The sequence below is a fragment of the Heterocephalus glaber genome, unplaced genomic scaffold, assembly GCF_053883595.1.
Source record: "Heterocephalus glaber isolate CG9 unplaced genomic scaffold, H.glaber_assembly_v1.0 deba00001762, whole genome shotgun sequence".
NCBI classification, from domain to species: Eukaryota; Metazoa; Chordata; class Mammalia; order Rodentia; family Bathyergidae; genus Heterocephalus; species Heterocephalus glaber.
The window spans coordinates 409,014-424,464 of record NW_028258459.1 but is presented as its reverse complement, the minus strand read 5'-3'; the positions used below and the strand labels follow the sequence as shown (position 1 = coordinate 424,464).

At 46.9% G+C, this 15,451-nt stretch overlaps 1 protein-coding gene across 1 annotated transcript; it reads right to left on the bottom strand.

Annotated features, from left to right (window-relative positions):
- Positions 1-14,061: 14,061 nt before the first annotated feature.
- On the bottom strand, positions 14,062-15,160 carry LOC101714774 (melanoma-associated antigen 11-like). Its single transcript, XM_004875485.2, has one exon. The coding sequence runs from the start codon at positions 15,158-15,160 to the stop codon at positions 14,153-14,155; it is 1,008 nt and encodes a 335-aa protein (XP_004875542.1). The 3' UTR covers positions 14,062-14,152.
- Positions 15,161-15,451: the final 291 nt, after the last annotated feature.

The window sequence follows — 15,451 nt, the reverse complement described above, 5'->3', positions numbered from 1 at the left end:
ATGTATGTATACATTGTATAATTTTAAAAACACAGTAATGATCTCTATTTCCTCAAATAGTTATGATTTCTTTTTAATGAAAACATTCAAAATTCTTCTTCAATCTTATATTATATAAAAACTCCATCCATAATTACCCTATTATTGAGGAGAATGTCAGGGTTTACTTGTCCCATTTAGCCTAGCCGAAGTTGATAAAGTCTCCCTTTTTCTCTTTCCCTTTATGATCCTCAGCCTGAGGAATCCACCATCACATTCTCAACTCCTGTGAGACCAACCATTTTAGATTCCACACATGAGTGAGCTCATGTGCACTGGTCTTCCTGTGCCTTCATGGTTTCAGTTATCATGAGGCTGGTTTCATCCATGCTGCTGCAAATGACAAGACCTCATTTCCTATGGGCGAGTGTCTTCCACGGTGTGTCTCTGCCACGTTCTGTTTATCCACCTATTAGTGGAAGGACACTCAGTACGCTTCCACACCTCGGCTACTGTGAACAGCTCTGCAGTGACCTTGGGGTGCAGATGCTTCTTCAACACACTGCTTCCATTTCCTTTGGGTGTATACCCCGAGGGGAGCTAACTGGATGGTGTGGAAGTTCTGTGCTTCATTTATTTAGGAAACTGCATACCTTTTTATGCAATCGCACTATTACTTAATATTTCCACTAAGAAAGTGCCAATTTTCTTTTTCTCTGCATCCTAGTCAGGACATTAAAATTGTGCAAATTACTTATCTTAAAACTCTAGAGGCCAAAAGTCAAGATGAGTCTTACAGTGCTAAAATTGGCAGGACTAGAGTTTGGGATGGAGCTCAGTGGTAGAGCCCTTGCTGAGCATATGTGAAGTCCTAGGTTCAAACCCAGCACTAAAATTCCAAAGAGAAACAAAAACATACCAGCAGGGCTGGTTCCTTCCAGCTTCTAAAGCTATGGGCATTCCTGGGCATGTGGCCTCACCACCCCAATCTTGTGTGTGTGTGGTCACAGTGCCTTTCTATTCTCTATGTGTTTCAAACCTCTCTCTCCATTTCCTTCTTTTAAGGACTCCTGTGATTATATCCAGCATCACTCACACAGTTCCTAAAAAATCTCCCTATCTCCCTGTCACTGATCACATCTGCAAAGTCCCAATTGCCATATGCAGTCACATTCACGGTCCCAGGGAATACACTGTGGATATGTTTGAGAGGTGACCAGAGGGTTTCATCTGCTGATTCAAAATGTGGGTCATGCACACACCTGGGTCTTCTGCCTCCAAGAGGAAACCTACAGTTCCCTCAACTGTGTTCCCTTCCAACTTCCCCATGGGAAACTATCACTGAGAGTGACCTTGTGAGTGTCTCTTCCCCAGGCCTCTAAAGGCATCTTGGAGATGTGAATGCTCTTAAACAGGTTGTGTGACGCTTCCTGCATTGTCCTCCAATCATCCTCACCACTTTATCAAGGAAATGTGTGGTATTATGTGGTTGCCTTCCACCATGTGAATATCTGCACCTTGGGCCAGCCCTCTGTCCCAGACAGAATCCGCGGGCAGTGCTGGCCCACAGTCACAGCCGCAACCCCACCCCTGGAGCACCAAGAACTCAGAAACCTCAAGGCCGGCTGAGGCAGGAACACCATCTGGGCCATGTCTCAAGCCAAGTCCATGGCCAACCCTTCATCTGCAGAGGCCGAGGCCATTGGTCCCCGGCATTTTCCCTCCTCTGGCCCCCTCCATGCGGCCCAGCACCCCGTCCACTGCTCCGTGGTGTTCCTGGCCTGTCTCAGCCGTCAGTCTCCAGCCCACTCCCTCTCACAGTGGAGCTCAGAGGGGACAGAGCACCCGTCTCCAGAGGGCGTCAGGGCGTCTCCCAGGTCTGGACAGGATCTGGGGACTCTGGGACACTAGAGAGGTCGAGAGATGCTGCTGCTTACCCAGCTGACAGAGGGGGCCAGCTTGGCTCTTGCTGACAGAGTCAGGGGACCCGAACAGAGGGTGGGGTGTCTGGTGTGCCCTGGTCCATTCTCCCAACAGGGGGTCTGCCCAGACCTCACTGCCACTTCCGGCTGATGGTGGTGAGTCCTGGATGTCCCAGTCCTATTCATGTCCTCCCTGGTCCACTCCTCCACTCTCCCTCAGCCCCCTCCCTCCGTGCTAAGTCTGTATCGAGAGCCCTGAGTGACAGCTGGCTGGGGCTCTCTGAACTGATTTCCAGGTGGTCTCGTTATGGTTCAGGTCTGGAATGTCTCCCAAAGTCTCATGTGCTCAGAAGTTGGGTTTTGGAAGTTCACTGGACCATGGGTGTGTACTGCTCACCAGTGCATTGGTCCAATAAGGACTTCATACCTAAATGGGCTGTTAAGAGGGGGAGCCCTGTTGGAAGGAGAGTGTCTGTGGGGGTACAACTTTGGAGGATAAATCCCCCTCCTAGGATTCTCTTTTCTCCCTCTCTCTCTTTCCTGACTGCCATGGATATCCACATATTCCTTCTCCTTCAGGTCCTTCTGCCATACAGTTAATACCTACTTGTTAGCAAGCCATGGAGTAAATCTACTGAAAAGCAAAACTCATACTAAACTTCTCCTGTTATAGCTTGTGGGTGTCAGGGATTGTCAGGGAGACTAGTGCTCTCCTCTAGATCCCTCCCTGCCAAGTCCCTCCATTGATGACCGTATCATATTTGCTTTCTGTTACTGCTTCCTGGATATTTTTACAATTTTTTTCTCCTCCAAGTTATAGGGGAAATGTCCTGTTGACAATTCAGAATTTCAAATCGTCTCTTTTTTCATAAGAGTGCAAATTAGTACGGCTCCAGATATATTCACACAGAGACAGCCCTGTCCCTTACCAGCCAGTCACCTGGGAAAGTCCCAGCCCTGGGAGACCAGGGCTCTTCATCTGTGAAGCGAGTCTGACCAGGCCCGTCCAGTAGGACTGCAGGAAGGTGTGCACCGCGTGGAAAGCACCCAGCCCAGTGCCTGGCTGGAGCCGTGACCACACTGAACGGCAGGTGGCTGCTGTTTCGAACAGGATTGTGTCCACCCCCAGCACTGGGGATGTTGTTGTTATTGTCACTGCTCTCCAGGACATATCAGAGACTGCAGCACTGTGGAAAATTTCACAAATAAAATTCAGTAACTCCTCCCTCTTAGAGGACATGTGACAAAATCAGTGTGTGGAGGAGTCTTCACCAGGGGATGCACTTGAGTCTCCTAGAATGTGAGTGGAGGAATGGATCCTTCCCTCCCAGCTGATTTTCCACTCTACCAACTACTTTCCTTCATTTCCTGTCCAACACCTAGCTCCTGTTTAGAGCTCGATCAGTGACACCAAAGGTAATGTGTGAGTACATTGCCCCAGTGGACTTCCTCTAGCTCTCTCAGGACAGGACAGTGGATCCGACTGGAGCTTTGTGGTCACAGCTTCAGAGCAGCATCACCGCGCTGCCCCAGAAATGCTCACAGATGATGGGTGTAAATGGCCTAGCTCCTGGGCTGTCTCCATGTGCACTGGGACAGGAGCTGGGGACACGTCCCATAGCTGACCCAGGTGGACATTGCGCTCTGCTTCGTCCATGATCCAAACAGAACCGCTCAGAGCATGTTTCCATTTTCACCCCCAAGATACCTCAGCTGAGTGTCTGGCCCTGGCCCTCATGCAATAAAATCTACTTCCAAAGAAGAAACTGCAGTTTCAAACTACCCTGGCTCCATATTCTTTCTGGGTTGCTCTCTGCCGGGCTATACATCCTCAATTATTCTTATTGTTTCAGTCCTTGAAGACATCTCTCCATCTCCCTGACATGGCTGCTTCTCCAGACTCCAGCATCTAATGGGAAAGGGTAGGTCCAGTTCAGTCTAGTATACTCACATAAACCACAGACACAGGGCCTTCCAAAGAGCTGTATTTTGGCTCACTTTTTCAGAGGATTCAGTGATGCTGTGTTGGCTACATATCAGAATAGAATGGCAGAAGAGTGTGGACGAAAAGTGCTGTTCATACCGTCGTGTCAGATAGAGAGAGAGAGAGAGAGAGAGAGAGAGAGAGAGAGAGAGAGAGAGAGAGAGAATATACACTTCTGGGATACTTTTACATTTGCACCGTAACTTTCCTCCCCTGACACCTAAGAAAATTGTGTGCATCTCTTTACTCAAAATGCATCAGTCCATCTCTAAGAGTGGCCAAAGCCATAATAGTTCCATTAATGTACAACATTTCAAATCCAAAGTCTCTCCATGAGACTCCAATCAAACTCTGATCTCCTATAAAAATAAAAACGAAAGCAGAATCCTTCCAATGTACAGGAGCACATGGTAACCATCCGCACTTCAAAAGAGAGGAATTCGGAGAGACTGAAATTAGAGCAACACAAGACTGAGTCTCGGCATGGCAAACTCTAAGTCCCATTGATCCATGTCCAGCAGCCAGGGCAGGGTGTGGTGAAATGTGAGCTACAAAATGTTTGGACAGACATGGCTTCATGGACAGTCCTTTTGCAGTACACATGGCCTTTTCCTTGTGCTGTGGTTTCCATCAAATAAAAATACATGTAATTGGTAACTTCAGCTTCCTGGGATCCTGATTGCAACTTTTGTTTAACTCTCAGAGCTTCATATACAGCCTTCTCATGAAATGTCCTCATGGAGTGTGATCCTGTCACATCTTTAACTGAAATTTGGATGGAAAGCTCTCAGTCTCCATCTCTCACATTCCGCATGCCTGAAAACCCAACGCCATGTGAATAACAAAAGGGTTGTTCATCATCTTGTGCAGAAGCCAGATCCCCTTGAAACATGGCTGCTGTGGGCACTGAGGGTCTGCCTGGCTGAACTAAGGTATAAGCTCCCCTAAGTGGCCGTGAAGAAATGGCCTTGAGAGTCCCAGTGACTCTCTGTTCAAATGAAAGATTTACAGTGTTCTGGCTCTGAGTGTGTAATGGATTAAGACTTGGTGATTTTTTTTGTGCCCTCAAGGCACTTTTCCTCATGGTCCTGTGCATTGTCCATTGCATGGTTTTAATACTAATCTTTCTGCAATCATTATCTTCTTGACCTCAACATTGCAGCTGTTTCTTTCTGGTGAAAAACTAGGACCTCCAAATCATGCAGCCCTAGAATTGCTTCATGAAGTCCGCTGTAGATTTTGCTCCTGGCATTCAGCAATGAATGTGACACAGTCTGAACTTTGGCTAAGCTTGTAATTTCCATTGCAAAATGAATTAGTCCATCACCATTATTCTCAGTCTCCCATAGAGTTTCAGAAAATCAGTAAAATGTAGACAAATTCTTCACATATAGCACAACCTATGCGGCTTCTAGTACAACTAGATCTAGTTGTCCAACATCTAGTACAACTGCCAATTGACAACTGTTCCCAACTGAAAATGCCTAAGCATCTCACTTCCAATGCTTTCAGAAAACATACTCAGGTTTGGTCATAGCAATAGCCCTAGTCTTCACACCAATTCTCTGTAGTAGTCACTTTCCTGTCACTGTGATAATATGGAGAGCACTCGATATTTAAAGCAGGAGCAGTTTACTTTGGCTCACAAAATCAGTGGATTCAGCCCCTGGTCGGCCTTCTCAAGGACAGAAATGGCATGACACAATGGCACGGCTAAGGAAAGATAGTCATGCCATAACAGCAAAGAAGGAAAGAGAAAAGGGAGGAAACAGGGAGGAGAATACACCCTTCACATATACCCAAGTGACCCCTCTTTTTACCAGTACCCACTTCCAGTTGGGAGACAGTAGTGTGACATTTCAGATCTAAACCCTAACAATATCTCTTTCTAGGAAGAACTGCAAATTGCAAGAGACATACAGAGTCCGATCTTGTTGTTGTGGCATATGGCACTTCTGAAATCTGTAGGGCAGGCTTAGCAGTTTGGGGACTCACAGCATTTCTTCATTTTTCTCGATGGTTTATACTTCAGTTTTCAATAACATCTCTAAATTATACACTTTAATGGAGTTTGCAGTGGTATTTTAAAACATGGATACAGTGCACACTAATCAAATCCACCCACGTTTAATCCTTTCCCCATATGCACTTCCCAATCTCCAGGAAGCACTATTGTACATTTAGGTTGAGTATTTTTAAATTTCCACATATAAGACAGCACATGTGTTACTTCACTTTACACACCTAATTTGTTTCACTTAACATAACGACTTGCTGTTCAAGCAACTGAACCTAACAAAAATACGTAAAGCTTAGAGTTTTAGTTTACAGCAGATAAATCCCAGCAAATGGAAAAAAGAGGCGGGAAAGTGAAGAGGTGGGTGTGTGAGAAGGAATGGTGGTGGGTCCTGCCGGGTTTGTTTCTAGAGAGATATAGACTTGCTGCCAGATCTGGCTCAAGCCTGAAAACCAAAGACAATTTGTCCCTGAGCATTTGGTCCCACAGGCAAAGAGGACGCTGTTTCTCTGCGCCAGGGCACTGATTTGTACCTGGCTGGGGAGAGGTGGTGTATGTGGGAAGCAGTGTCTCTCCCAGGAAAAGCACGGACTCTCATTCCTTCCACACCTACCTCAGGATAGATTTGTTCCTGGACTTCATTCTGTTCCCCTGATGCAGTTCTGGAGTTCCCTCTCTGTCTTAATTGTTGATACTTCCTTACACTAAAATTTGGAACTCGTCCGGATTTGGTCTAAGCTTAAGAGTTGTCTTTGACTGTTTGAAGTCCTTTGCAGTTTTTGGTGAATGTTACAAGTGGCTTCCCAATTTCTGCTAAAAATCCTGGAATATTGACTTGAATTACATTGAATGTCAACTTACTTGGGAAGATGTGACTGTAACACTATTAAATTGTATGGGTAATAAAGTTCATATCTCGATTTATTTAGATTTCCATTAGCTCATCTTTTCAATATATTATGTTTCTCAACACACATATCTTCAATGTATTTTGTCAGATTTAATTCATACTTTTCAATCTTATTTTCAATTCTATTGCTTCACTTTAATTTCCATTTGCTAAATGCTTTATAATGTGACAATGCAAAACACTGTTTTAGAAGCATGTTCTTAGTTTATAGATCTTGCATATTAAATGCCTTTTTATGGTAAATATGAAATTTTACTTCATTTCCAATCTGGGGTTTCTTATAAAATCTTCATTTATTGGACATAAACGTAAGTACAATATTGAATCATTCCTTGAACCCAATCCTGCTCTGTGAAATCATGAGCGTTAGGGTGTATATGAGTCAAGCCACTGTGAAAACCATGTTTTTCAAATTGTTTTCTACAGGGAAAGATCCCCATACATTCTGGCGCATGAATACCTGCCCCATCTCTCCTAAGCTGCGAATCTGAAATCTGGCTATTACACCTATTCGACACAAGGAGGCCCTACAGACTGTGCCAAGGTCAGGACACCCATTTGAACATGTTTTTATTCACTAAGGTCTTGAGAGGCTGAAGGAAGTGATTTTGTGAACAAGCACACAAAACTAGCGGCAAGTAAGGGAACACTGGGAAGAGGGGCTGAGATAGAGACTTTCCTTGATAGTAGTCCACAGGTGAATTGACGTCATGGGGCATAGAAGTATTTGCAAGTGAGAGATGGGGTGATCCTCATCTCCACAGGGACGGAGAGGTGGCCAGATTAGTAGGGATGCATTTCAGGCAAGCCACAAACAACACACAGGCTATGGTCATAGGGGAGAACATGGAAGGGACAACTGAATTGAGTGTCTGTGGGAAAGTGGAAGAAATACTGTCTCTGACTCATCATCCAGCAAAATAGGGCTTGGGGAGATGCGCAGGACTGGCTGGTCAATCCGGGGGTCTCTTTAGGAGTGTTAAGAAAATTCCTTGCCCTTTCCTGTCCCTTTTGTGATCCCTTTTCCATTCCCTCCTTTCCCCCGTTCCTTGTTCCCCTTCCCACTTGAATTATGGCTTCTCACTGACCCGATGGGTTGCGTGCTAATCGCACCCGGTCCCAGTAGCGGTGTGCTCCATCCAAGCAAGATAAGCAGTGCCGACGCCGCACGGCCCTGCCTGGCCCAACCAGGCCAGGTGTTGGGCAACGGCTCACAGATGCCTTCAAAGCACACCCTGCTCCCTATCCCTCCCAGGATTGTACGCAAAAGATACTGGATGCGCTTGGGGGCCTTTGTCTTTGCTGTCGTCAGCAGCACTGACCGGACCCAAGACTCTGCTTCTCTACACTAAGTCTCATTTCTCTCTGTTCCTGAATTTTCCTTGTGCTGTGGTGGCTCACAGGCCAGGACCCACAGCAAAGGTCCTGGTAAAGTCCCCTTCCATGCTCCTACATGGCACCACTAACAGAACCGTTCCACGAGCTGGATTCACGAACTCAGGATATTTCCTATGATCAGCTGAGCCCCGATACCACATAGAGCAAGGCCGGTCCTCCGTGGGCACCTGATAGGGGATCCGAAGTTGCTGTCCATCCTGGGCCTCCCAGGAGCTGCTGGTCCTCTGGAGCAATGGAAGAACTGCTTCAAAGTGCAAACGGGTTGCAGATTAGAAAGTGATAACCTGTAAGGTGGCTGGCATCTTCCTCAGTAGAATGCACTCTAGATCTGTTCTCCTCACCTGCTGGTAATAAAAATTACCCAGGATCCATTAACCAAGATGTGGAGCGCTCCCACACTCCCTGTGTCTTCTGTGGGAATTTGTACTTCCTGCCCCACAGGTTTGGATTCTGAACTTTTCCACCTGTGCGTTCTTATAAACTTTACCCATTTGCAGTTTGAACTGTATAAAGTTAAATGAATTTTTTAGCTCCTCAATAACACTAGTCACATTTCAGGAGTAAGTGGCAACCTGTAGTGGCCGGGTCCCATATCAGATAGTGCTGGTGAAATGTATTCATCTTTTAAGGAGCATACTTCCACCAAGAGAAACAGTGAGAATCCTAGCGGGCTTAACGCTTTAGTTCCCAACTAGGCACTTCTTTGTCGGTGCTAGGATGGATTGCTCAAACCCCGAATCTTGTATGTGCAAGGCCAATGGTGAGGCCTCAGCTCCCCTCCCCGACCTTTACTTCTGAGTCTGTGGTCCTCATGGTTTGGCACCAGCAGACACAGACAGGAGTCACAGTCCTGCCAGGTAAAGGACCCTCTTCTTCACAAGAAAGAGGTGATGCTCTTATGTCCTAGGAAGAGTGAGGTGTCCCGGGGACCCCCTTGGGTATGTTGCTGGTACCCTGCCTGGTGTCTGTGGGAAATGGGCAAGGTCACTCTGCACAGCGTGAAAAGGGCCCCGAGACCAGGGGGCTCAGAACCCCGAGGCAGGAAGTTCTCTGTTACACTGCCCTGAGAGGACTGTGGCTGGAATTCAAATGAAAGCATAAAATGTAGATTTTCCTTTCACAAATACACAGCTAGTGCAAACTCCCTTCTGCCGTGTTCATAATGGATACTTTGTCCTCCTCTGTCTGCAGCCCCCAAGAAGTGACAGAATAGGCAGATGCCACCAGCCCCAGGAGGCTGGAGCCTGGTTTAGAGGAGGATGTGCTGAAGACTGCTGGAAGTGCTGAGGCCGGTAGTGCTGGAGATCTGCATCACCTCTGCATGCTTCCCGCCCCTCTGTTCCTAACTATGTGAGCTCCTTACCCGCTTGTACAAGGAGAGATGCGAATAGAGTGCTTCCTCTACACTCTATTTCCAACTATGAAAGGCCCTTACCTACTTTTAGCAGGTAAGATGGTGATTCAAGGCAAGTGAGGCCTTCTATTTCCTCAGACATAGCTTTAGATAAATCCTTCATTCCTATTTACCACAATATATGGCTTCCATCAATTCCGCAAACTGTGAAAAACAAATGAACCTAAGCATATGAGCTGCAGGGGCCTGCACCACTTCCAAGAGCAGCCCAGGTGCTGGCTGACATTGAGGGTGCCCTGGAAAGGCCATAAAATCCTCTTGGGCTTTAGGGGCCAATGGCAACAGCGTGCACAGTACGCGGACACTGTCCTTTCTCACACGAACTGCTTTAGGGAAAGACCAACCAGACTCCTTGAGGAGCAGTCCTCAGAGGATGTGAACTTTTCGGCTACAAAATGAGCGGTTTGATCTTCGTCTCAGAAGAGTCTACTCAAATCAAGGCTCGTGTCCTTGCTGACTGCCTGTGGAGTGCCTGCTCTCAGCTCAGCTTTTACACCTGGGTCTGGTTTAACAGGTCTCACGTGGCACAGAGAACTCGTTCATTGTATGTTTCTGTTGGGTGCGCACCTCAGCTCCTCTGGAAGCTTACAGAAAGAAGTTCCTAACATACTTCTTACCAGGGATCTTCAGGTGGAGATAACTGCATGTTGCTGTCAGCTCTGAGTCCTGTCTTGGGCTAAGCAGGTGGGAATAGGGACAGAAATCAAATGCTGCTCCAAACTGGGCAGGCTGAGGCCAGGTGCAGGAGAGGGTGGGCCAATGGGGCACAGCAGCAGGAGGAGGGAACCCCCAGGCATCACATGGATTTGGGCGATTTTGGCCACCACCTGCCCTCACACTGGGGAGGACATCACAGGTGTGCTGGGATTGACAGGTGTGCCCAGGAGCCTGAAGGGTGAGGGCAGCATGAAGGAAACTCTGCAGTCAGCATCTGGGGGGCGGCTCCTGCCTAGGGGCTTTAAGGTAACTATGTGGCCCCCATCAAAGGAAGCAAATATGCACGTCAGACTGCCTAGTCATGCAATTGACAATTCTGTGTGCTGTGTGGCCAGGGCATGAGGATTTACCCAGGTCTCCTTCAGCACCGCCTACAGAAACGGCTATAAGAAATAAGTAACGAGTCTGCAGGTACGGGCAGAGGATCATCTAATGGCACTTCTAAGGACAAGTGGACTATAATGCTCTGGTGTCTAGAAAAGAGGGAAAGGCAAGCTTGTGTTTGTGGGAACTTGTAGTGTCACCATAAGTGGTCACATAATAGATGCTGAACTAATACAATTTGTTTTGTTATGATAAAATTCCCTTCTTTCTGGAAAGAGATTTCGAGCAGGTGAGATAGGTGTAGAAATTCTCCAGCCTTTTCTAGTGCCCGTCTGCTATGTGACAGGTGCTTCAGATAACAGACTCAATCTCATTTCCATATTATTGTAAAAGTATTAGCAGGAGGGGTACTTCTTCAATAATTAGCCCATGTCTATTATTTCCTGTACAATAATCTCTAATTTAGCAGGCTGAGAATTTCCTCCTGTCTTCGGACTCATGGTCAGTCTGCTAACGCTGAGCTGTTCCTACAGCGCACACGACTGTCCTGGTCCGAACATCAGAACCAGTGCCATTCCGCATATTGAAGTTCATGACTTCCTGTGGAGAGGGACACACATGATTGATTGGAGAAGGAAGGTGTGTTTTATTTTTATTTTGAGATCAACGAAGAAGAAATTACCACCTACACAGAGGACTTCAGGGTTAGAGGAATTCAGCCACAGCAGATGTTTTTCTTTCCTCCACTGTGGTGAGCACGGTCCTGCCTCACCTACGGCTTCTCAGGGAGCTTTGGGTTTGACCACCCACATAAGCTCATGCATCTGCACATGTGTGCCATGGACTTTTTCTAGTAACTCTTTTCATTAAAATTGTATAGAAAATATCAAGATGGTCTTTAAAGCTGTCCTAATTTACCTGCCAAGATATGGAGTAGATTATGCTGCATGTCAAACTCCTTATCACCTGTTTGGGAAGGTTCAAGCGTGTGTTATTTTGCTTCTCAGGCACATAACCCAGGGACTAAGCCTCATAGTCCAAGGATAACTTTTATGTCAAAAGGTCTGTTGCTATTGGAGGGTTTCCATGGTGAGCAAAGTGACAGCCAGGGCCTTCTACATGCCGTGGGCGAGGGCAGGTGACTCTGGGCAGTTCCCAGGGAGTAGGGTGCACCCATCACCCGCTCATTCTACATTCTTAATTCAGGCCAGATCAGTGCCTTGGACACGGGGATTTTCTGCACCCTGAGAGGTATTTTCATTTCTCTGAGTACTGAATTGAATTCGGAAACAGAGCCAGGTTGAGGCTGGGAGGAGTGGGAACAGGGTGGCCTCTAGGTGACCTCACACTGAGAGTCCAGTCCTGGCCTTGTCATTTACCACACAGGGATCCTGAGAAGCTCCCAAGCCCAGTAGGCCTCAGGTTCTTCATCTATAAAGTGGGTTTGACACACATTCTTGGTTGTAGGACCACTGTAATGCAACATGTATTAAATCACCCTGCAGAATTTCTGACCTATATTGAATACTTGGTGGTAAGTATTTGGTTCGAGTGTTACTCAAGGCTCAGGCACTATTACTGACTTTTTAGAAAATTTGTGTTTCCAAGGCAAATTTCAAGTCATTAGGAAATTGAATAGAAAACCATACAACTACACTGCTCAGTAAATGTTCCTTCATCTTCTCTACAATAGTAGTTATTACCTGACTAGATTTTGGCGAGTCTGTCCCTACTGGAATTGACTCATTCACAGTTCCTGGAATTTTGGAGAAGAACCACATCCCCTCCCTGCTAGCTTCCCCTCCACTGGAACAACTATTTTCAATCGCCTCTCCTTCACCAAGAGTCTAGGCTTGGGGCTCATGAGGCCTCTGTGACAGTGAGGACTGAAGCCCAGGCCATTCTAGTGACACGGCCAGCTGAGCACAGATGCAGTTCTGAGAAACTTCAAGCAAGATTACACGTGTTGAAAACACTAGCATCACATTCCTTCACAAAGAAATATTCAAAAACTCACCCAGGCTGAGTCCTGATATAAGCCAAGTGGAAGACACTTGCGAAAACTGAGCAGGGCCTCTGGAGGAAGAACCACTTGGTCAGGCAGTCCTCTGACCACTGGTGTGAGTGGTCAGTGCAACTAGCCAGGTGCTCATGTCCATCTTGTAAGAGTGTTGGAGCAAACTGGGCTCACGAGCAGAAGTTATCCCCAGGAAAGCTAGTCAACTGGGCACTGCAAGACCCTGGAAAGTGGACACTCCCAGTGGACAGCAGAGCACCTGGCCAGGGATTTTAGGACCTCATTTCACCTGATAGTCCCCCTTATCTCTCAGGAAATCCTTGCAGATGTTCAAGATAAGACCCTGGTTCTTGCCCTGTGTAAGACCACGCTTCTCCTAGATTTCCCAGGTAAAGATTCCTCTCAGCTTCATTCTCCATCTACAAGTACTACTCAGAGCTGTCTTCCATTCCTTGAGGCTTTTACCTCAGGCCCAGGCACCTCATCTGAGAGTCTTGCCCTGGCCAACCTGCAGCTGCATCAAAATCAACTCCTGCAGAAGGAACTGCAGTTACCCCAAGCCTCAAGCTGCCCTGGCTCAGCCCTCACCCATGGCCGCTCTCTGCTAGACTCTTAACCCCAGTTCTCTTTTTCATGCTCCTTAGTTTCTTGAGGACATCGCTCTATCTCTCCACATTGGTGGTACTCCTGGAATCCACTATCCTAGGAGATAGGGTTAATCTTGCTCAGTCTAGTTTACCCATGTCTCCACCACAGACACGGGGCCTTCCTAAGGGCACACATACAATGAAGGCTTGGGGGTCAATGTGCCTGTAAGCACATGTGTTTCTTTATTCACAATAAATTTCCCTTATAAAATGGAAGAAAACAAGCATATTCAGTAAATAAATTTTTAATAGGATCGATCGACAAGGGAAAAGAAATAGAAAGCCAGGAATTTATTTTCAATCTTATGTCTATCTCTAGCCTCCAACTAACTTGATTTAAATTTCATACACATTTTCAAGGAAATTCCTATTTCTCTCCTATTTTTCATAAATAAATTGAATGGTTTGCCTGTTTGACAAAATAGGAAAGACTCTTACACTTGGAAGGAAGAAACAAAATCCATTTTTATCAATATCACACAAAATAGCATTCACATCAGCAAAGGCAATCAAACGTCAACATCACAATATTAAAAATACATGTGAGATCCATACACTTCTTCAAATAAGATGCATAAGCTACTTGAGTCTCTTACAAAAGGGACAAGACTTCAAAAACTCATAAAGGAAACACATGTCCATTTCCAAGGAACCCAAATAGAAGCGACATCAAGATGCTATGCACTGTGTTTTACCTGGTCCCCTGGCCCCTCACTGCTTACAAAACTGCTGCTCACCAGAAACTCGGACTGAGAATGGGGCTCATTTCACATGGGGTGGGGACCAAGCCAGTGAAGTGGTTGTGGAACACTCCCTGCCCCTGTCACACATATTGCACCTCAGGGGCCCGGAACATACTATTTTCTTCTTTCAGAGCCTCCGCATATAGATGTGGATAAGACCTGGGATCCACCCTATTAAGCTTGGCTACATGGTCTAGGACTTTCATCTTGCTGGTTTCAGTGTGGGCCCTTGGACCCCACAGCAACTCACAGCGAGCAGGATCACTATTAGGAACCTGCTGGTACACCAGGTACTCTTCCCGGACCAAATCTTCTGTGATGAATTTCCAGGGATCCCCAATAACAATGTGCTCCATCTGAGCTAATATCTCCCACCTTCCCACTTGTTTCATTAGGTCTGCTTCACTGACTTGGTTGCCCTTTATGAAGATTACACTCAGGATGAGTATCAAGAGGTCGACTTTGGCAATGATCTGGTCATCTTCATCCAGCATGCCATTGTAAGTGAGGCCCAGGACAGGGACAAGGTCATATGTGTGGCCAGGAGGATCCACTTCCCTCAGCTCAATGCCAAAGCCCAGACACATGCACTGACAGAGTTCCCTAAAGATCAGAGGGAAGTGCTCATGGTAATCATCATCCACAACGTGCAGCATTTCCTCCATGGTGATCTGCTCCTTCTGTTGATACTTGCGGAACAGTAAGGGCACCAGATCATGTAACTTGTCATTTAGGAGCACACTGCGCAAGATCTGAGGAACATTCTCATCCTGCGAGGGACTTGGACCCTCCTCCTCTTGCTGGCCCAAGCCCTCACTGCACTGGCTCCTTTGAGTGGCAGCCATGGCACTGGGGGGAGAGAAGATGCCCTGAGGATTCTGAGGACAACTTGGTGTCCCAGGCCCAGGCTTTTCTATTGGTGTGGACGCGATGACAGTAAGGGAGGGAGAGGATAGAGAGGAAGCGGAGGCTGCTGCTTCCCCCTCATCCTCGAGACCCTGCACACTCATGACGTCCCCTGCACTACTTTGGGCAAGATGGCCTCCCCGTAGCTTGCTGTCTTGGCTCTGCTGACAACGGGGCACCATGATGTTCCGTGGGGAGGGCAAGAGTTTGTTGCTGAGGACTCAGATGCCTGGAGGAGAGAGGGAGACTATTAGTGTTCTCAGCTGAGAACAACACAGTTGTTGCCTTCCACAAAGGGCCGTTAGAGATCTTTACTTTGGGGAGTGTTGTAGGCCTCACAGCCTCCCGTGTCTTGCTAGTCCTGTTACCATGAACCTGGGACATGATCTGAGGCTGATCCTCAGGCTGCAGCTGAACCACAGAGGAAAAGACTGGAGACAAGGCAGCATGGCACGTGGAGATTGGGTACTATG